The sequence below is a fragment of the Vicia villosa genome, linkage group LG1, assembly GCF_029867415.1.
Source record: "Vicia villosa cultivar HV-30 ecotype Madison, WI linkage group LG1, Vvil1.0, whole genome shotgun sequence".
In the NCBI taxonomy this organism is placed as follows: Eukaryota; Viridiplantae; Streptophyta; class Magnoliopsida; order Fabales; family Fabaceae; genus Vicia; species Vicia villosa.
Genome location: NC_081180.1, coordinates 43,113,619 through 43,131,310, shown reverse-complemented (window position 1 = coordinate 43,131,310; position 17,692 = coordinate 43,113,619). Strand labels below are relative to the sequence as shown.

Sequence of the window (17,692 nt, the reverse complement as noted above, 5' to 3'; positions counted from 1 at the left end):
TTTTTGGGCTTTATTGGTTGGATATTTGATATTATAAATATGTTTCTCTTTACGATTTTACAAAGTGACAATCTTAGAGTTTATAGCAAAAGTGTAGAGCAAAGAGTTTAGGTTATCTAAGGGGATTAGAAAATACTTCTAAATCTTGAGTTTTAGTGATTCATATATTGAGAGTTAGAGAAGTTAGAAAACACTTGGGTAGAAAATAGAATTTTGTTCTTGGGCGCCTTCAGGGCTATTCTTAAGAACTCTGAAGGGGAAGGCTATTTTCTTGTAACTCATCTGTAATCTCCTGTAACAATTTTCTGAGTATAGTGAATCTGCTCCTCTAGAGTAGATCTTTTAATCGAATTGGGTAAACAAACATTTTGTCTTTTTTCATTTTATTCTGTTATAATTTCAGTCATTGGTTATTATTGTTGAAAACCATTTATTTTGTTGCTATTTTTCTTCGCCTCGCATATAAAAGTATTGATTAAAATTGAACCGTGTCGTTATTCACAACAACTTTATACGAGAATGCATCATTGTTGCTAGGCATTAGACCATGCGTCGAGGTTCCTCTGCTGAACATTACAAATCACGATGAAAGAATTTAGTGTGCATGTTCTTAGTATTATTGATGTTCCATCAAAGCTCTTCCACCTACTTTCGCCGGAAACTAAACTAAAGACATGCACATCAAACACTCGTTCTACAAATATGAACAAGAATTTTTGGTCGCAAGGCCCACGACGAAAGGCTCAAAAGCAAACATCACGCAGAACATATGAGACTTCACCTACATAGTTCCGGCTTTTAACATATTTATCACCATTGGATTTGATCAAACCGCCACCCGCATAAGGCGTTGGACTTCATGGAGAGAATTTTAATTATATGTCTTATATAAAACACACACACATCGTTTCAAATCTTCTCTCATTCACATGCTCAAACTACTTTTTTTACTCATTAGTTGATTTGGGATTACAGTGATTACCTTACATGTCAACCTCCACTCTACCGTCCAGAAAGTTCACCCTATAATTAGAGTTCAAGTCGGTTTGTTTTACATCTATCTCTTTATGAAAGAAAAAAAAACACAACAAATTTATTTGGGTGTTAAAAGATACTCTATATGTATAGCTATCATCATCAATTGGTATAGGTAGCAGCAGCCTCACATGGGGCATCACTGCTTTTGCGTAGATAATAAGTTCCTATTATTCTGCTGCCAGGTGTGTGAACTGCATTTTTTCTCTATATGATCTTGATTCCTTTTTCTTCTTTTGGAAAATCAAACATGTGCTTGTCCAAGGTAATATGTGGATTGTACTTCAAATTGGTGAAATGTTAGAATTCATAAAAATTGTATGAAATATGTTTTTGGTGAAATATGATCAATTCACATTATAACAACTATAATCTAAAACATTTTTCCAGCATTAACATGATGACATTCATTATAATAAGGGGCAACACTGGTCAAACATTTTAGACCTAAGTTAAACATGATTGAACTTAATTTTAAAATAGTGGTTAGTGGGAAAATTTGAAAAGAATGGATAAGATTCAAACATGTAACATGGGTGTATCTAATTTAGAAAAAACATTAGTGGAGTAACTTTATGAGCTTGAATTATTCTTGTCTCTATGTTATTATATATGTGCATGTTCTAACAAGTTGAGGAAAATGACATGTCATGTATGATGAGAGAATGAGAAGTAGACAGATGAACATGAAATTAATATGTGAGCATGAGAAGGACCCCATTATGTTTTATGTTTGAGTTGAGAATCACATCATCTACATTCAAGGCCAAGTACCAACTTCAATACAGTTTCACTTGTCTTTGTGCAAAACACACTTCATAATTAAGGAGGGGCCACATTTGTTTTAGCCTTTTGGGATGACACTAACGATTTCTTTCATGAAAAATAGTTGATATAAAACATGTCACACATTTATTTATTTTTGTTATCTTAATTCAAATCATAAGTTAAAATTAGTTTATTGAACTTGAATCAATGATCCAAACCAAATTGATTCTTCTTTTGCAATTGATGCAATGATTGGCAGATGGAAATGTTCGTCCCGTTTAAACATACTTTGCAAAAATATAAAATAAAAAAAAAAAATAGAGTGAGTACAGTTGACGGTGTGGATCAAAAACTTTAGTTGCTCTACGAAAAAGTAAAGTTGGGGCAGACATGTGAGTTTAACAGCCTAAAGATTAAGAATTGCAAAAATTCTTCTTAATGTTTGAGCACGTAAAATCCCGCAAAAAATCGGGACGACATATTAGATGGTGTGGATCTAAAGCTTTTGGCAGTCCTGTTAAAAAAATGTGGGTTAAATGGCCATATTCGACAAACCATATCCGTTTTGTCACCCCTATACAAAATGGAATTTTTGGAGATGCCGAGAACAACAACAAATACAATACACCTCGTGAGTACAACGCAAGCGAGACTTTCAATATAACTCGTGAGTACAATGCAAGCGGGACTTTCAATATAATAATCAAATTCTTTAATCTGTGTTCAAGTTTCTCCACCAAATTAAATCAAATTCATATACCTTTGATTGAGAGAAGAGTAAAGTAACTTTAGGCGCACAAAAAATAAATAAGACAAAGGAGACACGATATTTATTTTAGAGAAAAAAAGACATGAGAGAAAGTAAATTATACTAGAAATAAAAAAAAAAAGTTAAGGAAAGATAGAGAATTGAAAGTTAGAGAATTTAATCACTATTGAAGAGTCTATAACTGTATCGTCTCGTCGCGTACTGGCTCACTTTAAAATCAGATCAAAATCATATCTCCATAGAGATTTCCCTGAACTCATTATAAGCCCTAAACTTCCTGTCCTGTCCCATCCATTGTCATAGCCTGTATGAATTGTCAATTAATGTGTGCACATGTAAAAGCACCTGATTCTTGTGTTTTCCTCATTTCACATAAAGCTTTCTTGTATAATAAGACACATCACATACAGCAAATCAGCACATATTTTTTCAGAGTTTCAAACCACTCTCCACATATAGTCCCACCAAATCAAATAAACTTAGTGCAACCTAATATTCTACCTCTCTTGTCCTTTTCCCTTTTTCCCCAAAAATCCACATTACTATTATTCCTATACTATATACTATCTCAGTGTCATTTGACTCATTTTTCTTATATACTTTGTCACCTCCACTCACTCCCTCCTCAACTCTTCAATAGCCAAACAGATTTTATACAAACACCCTCTTTCTAAATCTCTCTACCAATACCACCTTAAAAAAACACACAAACAATGTTGTCTCTCAAAATGACAGAGATGTGGACAACAATTGGGTCAACCTTAGCAAGCTTCATGTTCATTTGGGCTATCATAAGACAATACTGTCCATACCAGCTTCTCCGTTTCTTTGAAAAATACAGTCACAGAATCATGGACTACTTCTACCCTTACATAAGAATCTCATTCCATGAATTCTTAGGTGACAGGCTCAAAAGAAGTGATGCTTATGGAGCTGTTGAAGCTTATCTCAGTGCCAACACATCAAAGAGTGCAAAGAGACTCAAAGCTGAGATAGGTAAAGACAGCACCAACTTGGTCTTAACAATGGATGAATATGAAAGAGTAACAGATGATTACAACGGAGTAAAAGTCTATTGGGTTTGTAGCAAAGTCATGGCAGCTTCAAGATCCATGCCTTATTATCAAGAACAAGAGAAGAGATTCTACAAACTCACTTTTCATAAGAAGTATAGGGATACTATAACAGGTTCTTATTTGGATCATGTGATGAAAGAAGGGAAAGAGATTCGGTTGAGGAATAGGCAGAGAAAGTTGTACACAAATAGTCCTGGTTATAAATGGCCTAGCTACAAGCAAACTATGTGGAGTCACATTGTTTTTGAACACCCTGCAACATTTGAAACAATGGCTATGGAGCCAGAGAAGAAGAAAGAGATCATTGAAGATTTGGTTACTTTTAGCAAAAGCAAAGATTTTTATGCTAGGATTGGGAAAGCTTGGAAAAGGGGTTATCTACTTTTTGGTCCTCCAGGTACTGGCAAATCAACAATGATTGCTGCTATGGCGAATTTGTTGGGCTATGATGTTTATGATTTGGAGTTAACAGCAGTGAAAGACAACACTGAGTTAAGGAAGCTTTTGATAGAGACAACAAGTAAGTCAATTATTGTTATAGAAGACATAGATTGTTCACTTGATCTAACAGGCCAGAGAAAGAAAAAGGGTGAAAGTAAGTTTTTTTCTGATGATGAGACTGATAACAAGGCGGGTTTCGATGCGGCGAGGAAGGAGGTGAAGGAGGAAGGAAGTGGAGGTGGGAATAGCAAGGTTACACTTTCAGGGCTATTGAATTTCATTGATGGGATATGGTCAGCATGTGGAGGTGAGAGGTTGATAGTTTTCACTACAAATTATGTGGAGAAGCTTGACCCTGCACTTATAAGGAGGGGTAGAATGGACAAGCATATAGAGCTTTCTTATTGTAGTTTCAATGGTTTTAAAGTGCTTGCTAATAATTACTTGAGAGTTGAGAAACATGCATTGTTTGAGAGGGTTGAGAGGTTGATTGGTGAAGTGAAGATTACTCCTGCTGATGTTGCTGAGAATCTTATGCCTAAGTCTCCTATGGATGATGCTGATAAGTGTCTTTTGAATTTGATTGAGGCTCTTGAGGAAGTTAGAGGGAGGAGTGGTTTGGTTAAGGAGCATGATGAGGAAGTGGAATGTGTTAGTAGTGTTGTTAAGGAAAATGGTGAGATTGTTGATGATGATGATGATGATGATGATGATGAGAAAGAGATTGATGAAGGAAAGAAGCAAATTGAGAGGTAGCAAAATTGTATGTCACAAGGGGAAAATGTTAGGGATATTTGTCATTATAGTAAGTAGTGTAATGTGTTTTAGCATTTGAAATCTCTGATTTTGTACTATTTATGAGACTAATTTTGAACTTTTATTGTTAATTGTATGAGTAACTTGTTAATTTTTACTCCTTATTTTCTTAAAACAACATGTAGTTATACTTAATTTTTACTCTTTTATTTTCAGAAAACATGTAGCTATACACAAATATCCAGTACCAAGTCCATTTTTTATTATGTGGTGACAAAAATTAATTTCACTTAAAAGTGAGTTAAATGCATATTAGTTTTATACTATATTTAAATAAATAAAGTGAGTTAAATAATAAACTTAAGTATAAAAAATATATTTAAATTCAAAAAAGAATTACTTTAAATATTGAAATTCGGAAATATCAACGGAAAAAATGAATGTTGCATAACCTTGCATGGGTAGATTCATGATCCTAACACAAAAATAGCATAAATCCTCTAAAATATCCTTCCATTCTTAATCAAAATCCTCTAAAATCTCCTTACATTCTTAATCAATATTTTCAATCGCAAACAACATTCAATTGTATTTCTACCTCAAAAGACATAAAATCATCTAGAATTACAAGTAAATGTACATCTATATATATCATTGATCATCATATAAATAATTTAGTTTTTCTGTATGTACTATGAACGTTGAGAGTCCCAAAATTGAAATCTGGATTCTATAAAAGTTAGTCATTGAAATCCAAATTAGTTCAATGTTAATTGAAATTGTCTTATTTTTTTTATTAGTTGCACAATTATGATGCATCTTGATGTTGTGATAAAACACCCTAATGATGTGGTTAAAGTTAATGCATCTAAGAATGGTGGTCTCGAATCACCCCAACAAGTTGTCGTCCACGTTGATGTAAGAAGAGAATTTTTTCGATAAACATGAATTTACTTTTATGTGAACATATACTTGAATGGGTTTGTATGGAGGCAGTCAAATTAGTGTTTGACATTGTTATCGGGAGGTTGAATTCTAATTTTGATAGAAGACATGCATTTGTTACGATGAGATGCGAAAGAAGTGATCAGTATAAAGAACTTATCGGAAAGTTAATACACCGTGACACCAAAACAAAAAAAAAATGTGAATGTCCTTTTAAATTAGACATGGAAATTTAATGTGGTTTATGGTGTACATAAGCATGGTTTGAATCACAAGTTAGGTAGTCAGATTGTATGTCCTCTGCATACCGAAGAGAAGAAACTTGTTTCTTATAGACATTGAACATGATTAGCGCAATAATATATTATCTTACAATGCATTTAGGTGGCGACACATTTTTTTAATGTAATCCTGATACATTTTGATGTCTTTTAATGTATATCTAAGATTACTTGTATAAATAATGAAGCGATGTTAGTTATTTTCATTAATGTAATTCTGATGCATTTTGATGTGTTTTAATGTATATCTAACATTACTTGTATAAATATTAAAATTAACGGTTTTATGTGTTTGTATGTCATAAAACAAGTCCATAAAATAGGAATTGTCTACTAGTTTGGCATGATGCTAAGAGGGGAGAATCTGAATTTAAGTTTCTAAAGAAATCATGTATTGTGTGTATATGTGATGCTAATTAAGGAGAATTCAAATTTCAATCTCTCAACAAACCAAATATTTTATGTTTATGTAATGCTAACAAAGGGAGAATCTGAATTTCAATATTCGGATACACCATACGTATAGTCTTTGTATATGTAAAAAGGGGAGTGATTACGGATTTCAATATTCGGACTATTCCCTAAGACATTGCATTTCTATGGTTCATAATGATCTAAAAACATATAAAAATAGAGCTCATTTCTTGTTAACACAAAAAACTTCAAAATGAATCAATATTGATGAATTGCATTAATTTACTTCAACGATATGGAGCCTCCTTTTGAGTTTATGGTCACAGAGAATACTTCTCTCATATATTTGAAATTCAAGTTGGAGAATATCCTACACTACATTGACAATCAAAGGGTGGTTAAGATTGAATTCGTTCATCAATGATTGATAATGAAAGGAAAATTAGTTTGAGTTGAAGACAGTGCAAATGTAAGTGTTATGTGGAATACATTTCATCTTTACGCAATTAAGGGTTCAATCAAGATGGAAGTGACACTTGTAAGATCAACCATAGATATTCTAAAGATGATAAATATCTTGAATTGTTGTGATGAAATGTCATGTTAAATTTAGGATATGGATTCCCTACTGCATTCTTTCTGCTGCTTCCTCTCCTGTGCAATGCTTGATCATTAGATGTAAATTAAATGGTTTAAACTACTTTTACCTTTTTCTCTTCCTTATCAATAGATGAATCTAAAGGCTTAGATTGAAGTAGAATGAGCAGAAGGAAATATAAAACAGGAGAGGATCCAAATGCTTAAATTTAGGTTTACAAATAGTTATATTATGTATTATATGTGTGTTAAATTTAGGTTAACAAATAGTTAAATTATGTATTATATGTGTGATATCAAAGATCTATGTTAAATTATGTTTTTTTTCCCTCATTGTTGATGTGTTATGTATTTGTAATAATATGGATGAATCCAAAATTCAGTATGCAAACAATCCCATAGACCAAATTTCTCCGCCTATGTGATAGCAAAGACTGAATCTGAATTTCAATATTCGAACATATTTGTTGTTTGTATTTAGCATGGTTATGATGGAGACTGAATCTGAATTTCAATATTCGAACATATTTGTTGTTTGTATTTAGCATGGTTATGATGCGACGAATCTCAATTTCTGAATTTTAAAGATATTTTGAAATGGTAGGGTGGGTGAGTGAGATATCGGGTGACATGAACAATTTTCTTTGTTTATTTTTTAACAGTTTTCTTTATTTATTTTTCTTTCCAAAAATACTCTTCTTTTTTTTTTCATCCAACAACCCCTGACCACCCTTCTCTTGGCACCTTCACCCCCTAGTTGACCCCTTAGTCGTCCCACACTTCAAAACATTTCTTTTTTTTCTTTTGATTTGAAAGGCATACCCAAAGCTTTGCCCTCTAAAAAGTATTTTGTGGAGAGTCAGTTAGGGGAGTAGGTGCAGAGTGTTAAAGGGAAGAATGAGAGGGTATTCTAAGTTTTTTTAAAAAGGAAAAGGAAAGGGGTGAGAGAGTAAGAAAAAAAAAGGTGTAGGTAAACTCAAAGATATTATTTGATGAAACAATTGGAGACAGTGACACCAGTTTACAAAAATAAAAATCCACTACTACCTTTTCTTAATGAGTTCTCAACACCATTTTAATATACACTAGAAACAATACCACATCAACTCATTAAGCATAGATGATTATATCACTATCATCCATCATTTCTTACTCAAGATCCTCAGTCTTCCCTAGTCAGTTTCATTAACCATTAAAAGACCAGTTTTCAAACACATCAAAATATGAAAAGAAAAAATGTCAACCGAAATGCGCTTATGTTCATGCTGATCAGAGTTCAAGAAACAGAACTACAGGGTTTATAATCTGAAAGCCGCTTCTTTTTAAAGTTACAGTACCTGTTAACAACTATTGTACATAGATTGGATGAGCCAAATAAATAACCCGATACAATTTCTCATTCATTTTGATGGACCCTCTGGAAGAAGAAAAAAAATAACTAACTAACTAATCTACATAGCTTATCATACTTACTGTTTCTGGTGGTAAATCATGCTCTGACAGCTGCTCGGATTATGCCATAGGAGGAGACCTGCTAATAACTTCCTCTGGGGCTTATAACAAAATTTATAATTCTATTATCACACACATAGGCTTCTTCTTCCCTGATAGATAGAAAACTACAATCCCTGCACTCATACAGAAGAGGAAGAAGCTTCAGTAATCATTGTTGTCTTCGTCTTTCATTATTGTATTTGGACCATCATCAAATCCAGGACTAGGGGCAAGCTCATTCAAATCAAGGAAACGTCTCTTTCCCGTGCCCTCGACTTCATCTTGACCAGGAGGACTACTTGACTTTTCAGGAGGCTGGTTTGGTTCATTCTCTTCTACTGCAGGGTAAGGAACACTAACAGGCTCGTCTACTTTCATTTCCTGATCTTCATCTTCAACGCTATCTGAATCTTCACTTTCCACCATATATTCCCCATTCTCATTCTCATTATCATTCTCATTAGCATTCTCATTTTCATTCTCACTGGGATCTGAGTGATCAGCTGATGCATTAGATTTCCCGGGTTTGGTGAACTCGGTTTCTGAATCCGACAACTCATATTGTTTGTAATTTATACGATTTCTAGTTGCCCTCTTACTGCGTCTTGGACTTGATTGAATCTCACCCACAGACCTGAGTTTAGTTTCCCTCCTAGTTCGGCCAGGCAACCGTTTGGCTTTTCGGGGTTTGTCACTATCCTCACTCATGCTAGCCGAGTCATCGTCCTCTTCCTCCTCCTCTTCTTCTTCATCTTCTACATTATCATCATCCCACTGATATTCTTCATCTCCTTCAGAGCTGCTAGAATGCTTCCTTCTCTGCTTACGTTTCTTGAGATATTCTTCATCATATACAACCTCTCCAACAATATCATCATCACTTTCAAATTCTGGCTCATAATCTGATACTTCTTCAACAAACTCATTCTCTGAATACCGCTTAGGTTTCCTTCTTCGACGACCACTGTTGTTAAAATGAAATTATTAGTCAAAATTTTGATAGAAGGAATCTGAATAAATTTTGAAAAACAAATACTACACACCTTCGGTCCAAATTGTCAGTATTATCATATTCATCGTCATCATCAGAGTCAAATGATTCTGGAGATGAGATAGTAAAATTCTGCTCTTGTGCAACATGTGAAGGACCATGGTTCCCATTAGTCAAATCTTCAGGCTTCGGTACTGGTTCTCTCCTGGGCATAGGTTCTGGAGATGACTGCTTCCGCCTGACAATGGAGGAAACAAATACATATGCCATGAGTACACAATATCGGAGAATGGATATGACTGACACACGCACTCGCACACACACAAATACAGATGGAAAGGGTATTAGCACATACTTGGTTACTTTTATTGCCTCATTGATGGACCGATCATAATCATCTGCATCGACAATAGCGGCAAAAGTTAGGTTAGTGTAAACAAGCACATCGTGGATGATTCACATCCAAACAAAAACAAAAAATGACAACATTTATTCATTTTTAAATTGCCTCGCCACATATCACCACCAGTGGTAGGATGTAATAAATGTTACTTTTTTTTGTTGGACATTTAACCAACATGATTCAAAAATGAAAAAGGTGGCCCAACTCACAAGTCTAAAACCATTGTGATGACGTGGAGGACAAGGCGGCATAAAATCAGTGATCACCATGTCATAGGGTATCAAGTGGAACCCTACCATTGCACTAAATTTCATCTTATATTTACGAAAAACCAAGTATGATATAAAATATTTATTTTTGTTTAAAAAACCCACCTACTATGTTGAAAAGGGCTAACCATCATAGATAGGAAAAATTCAATGACATTTATCACATAGGCAGGCATAGCATAACCAGAAAGTTTCGGTATATTAACCCAGAAGACATGATGTAGATATGGATTAATGGATCCAGCTCAGGTCCTTCAAACAATACAAGGAACATGGACACAACAACAATAATAAAAATCCAACTTTTGAGGTAGGAAAAAGAGGAAATAAGGACTCGAGTAAAGACTACTATTCTATTATTTTATGATAATGCATGATAAAAAACTGATCCAATCATCCTATTATCCTAGTAATGAGGACAACAAGTACTAGGCTAGGATTTCCAGAACAAACCTAAAGTATTCAAAGATATAATTAGGATATTATGACTTTTTCAGAGACATTCTAACATTTTAAAGGAGTGCAGACTAGTTTAAATGGTAAAACTGGTGTATAAGGAATATGAGAACAAAAGAGAAAACTCCGCCGTCAAATCCAAATCCTCGTGTAATAAAGGCATCAACTACCAATACTATGAAAATGTTGGTTCAAGTCATGATTGAACTGTTTGCTCTTACCGAAAGTGTAAGTCACAGGTTTCCTGTCACGAAGTGCACGCCCAGAAGAAAGCGCATCAGCAACCAAGTAATTATCAAGAAGAAGAGCTTCTCTGTGCTGCTTTTTCAGCAACCTCTCTTTTTTCTGTGACAAGATATTTTGTATCAATTAAAAATGTAACTAAGATCCTTTAAAGAAGCGTGAATCAAGAGTCTTTTAATTTTGTAAAAAAATAGCACACTTTTGAGTTAAATTCTTCAAATACCAATTCTAGTCAGATTTCTCAACCCTAGAGTACCTTGTGAACTTTCTCAATTTCAGGAAGCATGTCTATCTTCAGCTTTTTCCCCACAGAAGTCTCTGTTCTGTTTTTACTTGAGAAAAGTTTCTCCTGTATAAACAGATGAAAGAATTGATTAATTCATATAGAAAAAGCATACACGGCTTGAAATAAAAGCAGCGGAAAGGATACAGGATTATTTTCTTTGGTTTATTTATCCTAAGACAACAAAAAATGAGGGGAAAAAAGGGTGAAACACCATTCATCTGGATGCAAATAAATATCAGCACTGCTGAAGTGTTATGTATAAAATAAAATAACAATGATCAAGTGCAGAATATCAAATAAATGAACATGACAATTGCTTCCGCATTAAACATCTGAGTTATGTATTATTGATGAAACAAGCTGTGGACAAAGTTGTACAGATTTATTGTTTTTTTGAGAGCAATCTACCCCAAAAGATTTCGCAAGCCTTTGTTTAGAACCACTAAAACCAATATAACGTGTTCCTTTTTCTTTAAGCTCTATTAAATTAAAGAAGATGGTCACTGGATTTCCATAAATCAAGCTGTGATTTACTAGATGTGTCTCTCTGATAACTTTCACAAGGTATTTTTCTCCCCACAGATATCAAACAGAATAACATCCAAAGGGGTATGCTATCATTATTCTTGTACTAGCCTTAATTCTGCAACTTGTAGCACCGACACCTCTGAAAAAAGACATGTCCGTGTCGGTATCGGACACTTGCACCGACACTTGTGATTACGTTTAATTTATTCATTTTTTTCAAATTATTATTGGTGTCGTCGTGTCGGTGTCGGGGTCAAATTCGGGGTGTCCGTGTTTCATAGGCAAGCATTAGTAAATTTCTCTTTCCAGAGTAATTTAGTTTTCTTGTGCACATAAGAAAAAGGTTTCCATCAATAATGTGAACCCGTGAACAATTCTTGCAGAAAATTTCTTCAATCCGGTTTAGTCAAATTCTATTCAACCACTATTTTTCAATAAGTCCATAATAGCTTATTATGCTAGTAATTTATTTGCAGCAACTTACAGATCGACCAGCTAGTAACTAACGAGAATATAGATCAACCAGCTAAAGCAGCAACTTACAGAAACATCTTGAAATTCATCAAAATTGGTAGCAACCGCTTCCCACTGATATGACGTACTAGAAAGAACCTGAGAACCTCTTGATCTCCCTTTCCTTGGTTGAATCACTTCAGTTTTTCTTATTTCTCTATACAACCTATGACCAATCACGGGGTCATCTTCATACCTGCACTAATCAAATTTCAAATGAATAAAACTATAAACAGACTTACATGTACAACAACTTTCTAATATAGCATTCCAAATCTTGACCATGATGAAGGGAAAGCAAAAGTATATTACCAATAAGAGATTCCATTTGAATCACCTCCAATACGCTCTTTACGGAATGTTGAAAGTTGAGCACCATGTTTAATCGAGTTGTCAATATAACTTCGGATATCTTCTTGCTGCAAGATATTACTCAGATTTGATCATTGCATCATAGGTACAGTGAAAAGGGGACAACCAAAGTAAGACCATGTCAGGCCATGTTTCCTAAACCCTCAACGGAAAGGAAAAAAAAGTTCCTTGGAGAATAAGAAGAGCTAAACAGACAGAGAAGTCCTCAGCCCTTGAAAAATAAATATCGCATGTCACAAGAATGTGCGGATTGTATGTAATGCATGACATGACAATATATTGATGCTGATCAACCTTGTTAAGTACACAAGTATGAAGAACTGCTTTAAGTGAAAGATAAGAGGAATGAAAAATAAGCCAAGACAGAGTTGTTGTAACAGAAAAACAGCGGAAAAAATAGCTAATGTCATGCACAGAACAAAATAGCAGTTAATTCAGGGTATGGCATGAATATGCATATCTTCCAAAGTTCACCCATTTAAGATAAAAAGATGTAATATACAGATAAATCAACATTAACAGTACCTCAACACGAATGTCACATAATGCTTTTAAGATGATAATACGGACAGATGGATCAAGTGATTTATAAACTTCAATCTCCGTCCTGTCAAAATAAGCATAATTTAAGACTTGAGAATTATATAGAGTAACATTATAGAATCTTAAATGTTGCAATAATATTTACCCGTGTGAAGCAACAATCGGGAGATCCCCCTCGGCAACCTGCATTTGAATTCCATCCTCTTATAAGTTCTAGAAAATTTTAAATAAACTACACATTATTATTATTATTATTATTATCAAATATAAGCACACAAAGTAAAAGTAGCTTATTACCCAATGCCACCAATCTCTCAATTTTCTGCATAATACGGTTATCCAAGTATCCCGTGTGAGTGCCATTCGTGTAATAGGAGGGATTGCCTATCAAAAGGTATAATAAATGTTAAAATCAAACCAGTAGCAGCTTTGCAAACACGAGAGAAAAAAGTACAATTTTTTCAGAAAGTAATAGACTTTGAGAGAGATCATTGCAGTAGAAACATCTTCAAACACCTCTTGCGGCATTTAAAAGTACAATAATTTTAAACAAGCATTCATGACTTTACCCTACTCTAACTTAATATTAGTCACTCAACACATCCACCCCCAATGTTATTGATTGCAGATGGCTGACCATGGCAGAAGGCCACTAAACCCGCCATCATATAGAAATTGGCCATAGCGGAGAGGGAGAAATTGCCACCGCAATCTACCATGGCTGATATTTAATAACACTAAGAGACCAATCTCTCAATTTTCTGCATAATACGGTTATCCAAGCACCAAATGTGAGTCCCATTCGTGTAATATACATTGAGAGATTATTGCAGTAGAACGATAGCTGAACAACTTCAGACACCTCTTGCAAGATTTAAAAGTACAATAACTATAAACATGGATACTTCACTTTACGTTACTCTAATTCAATTTTGCTACTTAACGAATAATTCAATGTTTGCTACTCAACGTATCCATCCCCCTTACAAGAAACCAATGTTATTGATTGTGGGCTGACTATGGCAGAAAGCTGAAAATCTGCCATTTTAAGCCAGTATCCATGACAAATTGGTCATAAAGGCTGGCAAAAAAAACAGCCACTGCAATCTGCCATGGCCTCTATTTGACAAAACTAAGAGACCAATGCAATAAAGCTATAATTACAATGTTCAAACCAAAAACAAACTTATATGAAAAAAGGTCAGGTATTTGTACTGATCAGTCAGTCCATAACTCATGACATCAGGAAAGACCAGTTGAATATCCTGCCTCTAATATAATCACTTTGACACTGAAATGCAAGAATTTTAATGAAGTGCTAAATCTTCAAACATTTTAGTGTACACTTTTTCGTGATATTTGAATCTACTAATGACAATAGTTCATGTAAAAAACCTTTCAGTAATAATTTGGCATATAGAAGACACATGTAGCCAAAGTTTCAAGAATTTTTAAATCTTAACCTTTTATTTAATGCAATACACTCATGACAACGTAGTATACCAGGAACTTGATTGGGAGGTTTTTATTATATAAGTATACATTAAGCCTATGCATGGCTAAAAACATACTATTCTTTAAAACATGAGCAGATTGTTCACAAATTTGTAACCATTAAATACAGGCAACAAATCATTGTTGTTCTTACTTCATACAAGTTCAAACAACAAGGAATGATTATGAAATAGCCTCCTACTTTTCAGAGGCAAATTGGGCCTTTAGATCAAAGAATCACAAACAAACAAGTCCCCAGTTTAACACTCACATGGATAAAAGAAACAGCGCAAATTCAATTCATACTTATCGCTTTTACCAAGTAAGCAGAGGACTTAACGTAAACTTATATAATAAAAACCTCCCAATCAAGTACCTTATCTCTACTTAACAATCTCTTTCAAGCATGCAATTCAGTCACAAGCAGTTATTACCATCTCAGCGTGTTCTATTTGTCAAGTTCAATGCTATATCATCAATTAGTACTGTAATTAGAAGTCAATCAGCCCAATGAACAATAAAGTTACATCCCAAGTCACAGCCGTTGGGCATTCCTTAAGTTTATCACCTACCTTTAACCCACTCATGTAGAAAATTTAGAGAAACCGTCGCCTTTGTAATAAAGACATCCTCATAACACATGGCTGCATTTATGCTTGGAACAATAATAACCAAAAGCAATGCAAAATGTGTGTTATCAACTTGCCAACATCCAATCATTCAGAATATAAAAAACCCACTTCACAATTCTGAAATTTCTCATATTCAACTAAACTATCTTAACTAGAACTTGCAATTCAATGTGATGAAATTTAGAAAGCACAAACATTGCAAACTAGCAAAAATTCAACAAAGAAAGCAAAGAATCAACTTGATATAACATTAACAATAAGTAGTACACAAACTAAATTTACAAAGGATAGAAGCAACATTCATAGAAAAAAACACCAACCTTTAGCAAAGGCATGTGAATGTAAAACAAAGTGTCATTGGGATTGAGAAGAGCAGTCTCGAACTCTTCCGCAGAGAATTCAAGTGAGATATTCAACAAAGGCCTAAACAACTGCAACAACAACAACAAAGCACAGCATAAGAAAACAACCTTTTCAAAACAAACACACAATAAAAACACAATCCAAATTCAAAAGATCACGCCTTTGAAGCTCACATTCAAGAAATTGAGCACGGAAGCTAACTCCCACATCGACCTTAACTTCCACCGCGACATCTGCGACTCAGACGGCGGCTCCACGAGCGGAGTAACAATCTTACTGTTACTGCATTGCGGCAGCGGAGGAGACTCCTCCCGCTCCTCCTGTTCCTCCCGCTTATGCTCTTTCTTCGGTTTCCGTTCAATTACCGGCTGCTGGGAAGAATAGTTTCGCGACGCAGCGCGAATTGTGCAAGCTCGGGAAGGGCGGTTGCTTCTGGTGGTCGGCGGCGGAAGAGGAGCTGGTGGTGATGGAGGAGCGGGTGATGTTTCCGTTTCCGTTTCCTTTTCCTGTTTAGGTACAGGCTCAGGCTCGATGTGATTTTTGGAATCTGGTTCCGGTGAGGGAGATGATCGGTGGTGGTGGTCGGCGGGAAGGGAAGAGGGAGATCCGGTAGACATGATGAGAAAAAGGGTTTATGGAAGTTACGGTGAGATTACATGTAGAGGATCACGGGTGTTAGCATTTGGATTAGAGAGAGAAAGAGAGAGATGAAGATTGGAAAAAGAAGGGACCAAAGGGTCCAATTTGATTCAAACCCTGAAATCGGGAAAAAATAAAAACCCTATCTATCAATATTTGGTTTCATAGTCAAGTTAAGTTAAGTTAGATTTGCCTTCACTAGGTAAACTTTTTCATCTTCTTTTTCTCCTTTTCTTGGATCTTATCTCACCATGTTTTTGTTTTACTTTTTGTTTTTTTTTACCATAATAAATATTTTTGACCGTTTGTGTCTATGTAACTAAGATGTTTTGTTGTGTGTATGTTTGGTGGGGCATAACAAAGGCTTCTTGTTTCATCAATCATCATGAGTTAAGCTAGATTCTTTTATGAGATGTGTTTTGATCATTAGTACTTGAAACAAAACTCAATACATTGAAATGTTGGAAAGACAAGTTTTATTAGTAAGATGGATTATGTGTGTTGTTTACACACACAATATGAATGTGTTTTTGGATTATGTATGTTTTGACATGGAGTACTTGCCGATGGTATAGTACATGTTGAGGTTTTCAGCTTAATACCCTAACCGGGTCTTGTCTTTGTAAACGGGGATTTTAAAAACTCCAATTCATTTATTGATAAGGAATAAATAGTTGTACTATTTTTGTAGGACTACTATTTATAGATTGTTTTTCACCACTTACTCTAGTGCTTATATCTATCTCCACAAGGTAAACATGGCAACGTATATGAAATGATCCGTAAAAATAGTTGATAGTTTATAAGTTAGTTGATAATTGTACTTGATGACTGATAAGTTAGAATTGATGATTAATAGTTGAATTCGTCTAAACATATTTGAATTTTGACTGGATTTTTTTCATTTTGGTATCATATATAATCTAGATACAGGTTTGAGTTTTCTTCGATATTTTAAATCCTAATTAAGGGTATTAATATTCGCCAACACTCCATCTTCAAACTCAACTCGAGAGTAATTTTACTTATATCAATAAAGATTAGTTTCATTGATAAGAAGTTGGTTCATATTTTATGAGATTGTGAGTTCAATTCCTCTTATCAATAATTCTAATGAGTTTTTGAAATTAATTTTAACGAGAAAAAATTTATTATAAGAGTTTAATTGGTATGCATTGTCAATAGGAGTGTTCAAATTCAAAGCGATTCAAATAAAAACTGCAAATTGATCCCAAAAAAATTGATTATTATTACTATTATTTGATGTGTTTGGATGTAATTTTGTAAAAGGGGTTACTTTTTCTACCCTTATATGTGCTCTCTCTCCCCACCACCATGAAAATTTATAATTGCCCCTAGTGTCTGGAGATGCATCTCTGAACGC

General features: G+C 34.4%; 2 protein-coding genes across 2 annotated transcripts; one reads left to right on the top strand and one right to left on the bottom strand.

Annotated features, from left to right (window-relative positions):
* The first annotated feature begins 2,880 nt into the window (after positions 1-2,880).
* Positions 2,881-5,001, top strand: LOC131605046 (AAA-ATPase ASD, mitochondrial-like). Its single transcript, XM_058877448.1, has one exon. It carries the CDS (start codon positions 3,286-3,288, stop codon positions 4,843-4,845), a length of 1,560 nt encoding a protein of 519 aa, XP_058733431.1. The 5' UTR covers positions 2,881-3,285; the 3' UTR covers positions 4,846-5,001.
* A 3,318-nt stretch (positions 5,002-8,319) lies between these two features.
* LOC131635743 (DDT domain-containing protein DDR4) lies at positions 8,320-16,514 on the bottom strand. Its single transcript, XM_058906391.1, has 12 exons — positions 15,843-16,514; positions 15,627-15,737; positions 13,478-13,564; positions 13,326-13,363; positions 13,163-13,244; positions 12,578-12,684; positions 12,296-12,461; positions 11,195-11,287; positions 10,917-11,040; positions 9,923-9,965; positions 9,620-9,805; positions 8,320-9,540 (listed from the first exon to the last, which is right to left on the bottom strand). The coding sequence occupies exons 1-12, from the start codon at positions 16,284-16,286 to the stop codon at positions 8,739-8,741; spliced, it is 2,283 nt and encodes a 760-aa protein (XP_058762374.1). The 5' UTR covers positions 16,287-16,514; the 3' UTR covers positions 8,320-8,738.
* Positions 16,515-17,692: the final 1,178 nt, after the last annotated feature.

Bases quoted from the DNA above. Each gene is read 5' to 3' on its own strand.
- LOC131605046 (XM_058877448.1), top strand. From the start codon at position 3,286: ATGTTGTCTCTCAAAATGACAGAGATGTGGACAACAATTGGGTCAACC.
- LOC131635743 (XM_058906391.1), bottom strand. From the start codon at position 16,286: ATGTCTACCGGATCTCCCTCTTCCCTTCCCGCCGACCACCACCACCGA. The intron at 13,245-13,325 runs GTAAATATTATT...TTATTTTGACAG, and splicing joins CCGATTGTTGCTTCACACGG to GACGGAGATTGAAGTTTATA. The intron at 9,541-9,619 runs GTGTGTAGTATT...TTTTAACAACAG, and splicing joins ACTGACAATTTGGACCGAAG to TGGTCGTCGAAGAAGGAAAC.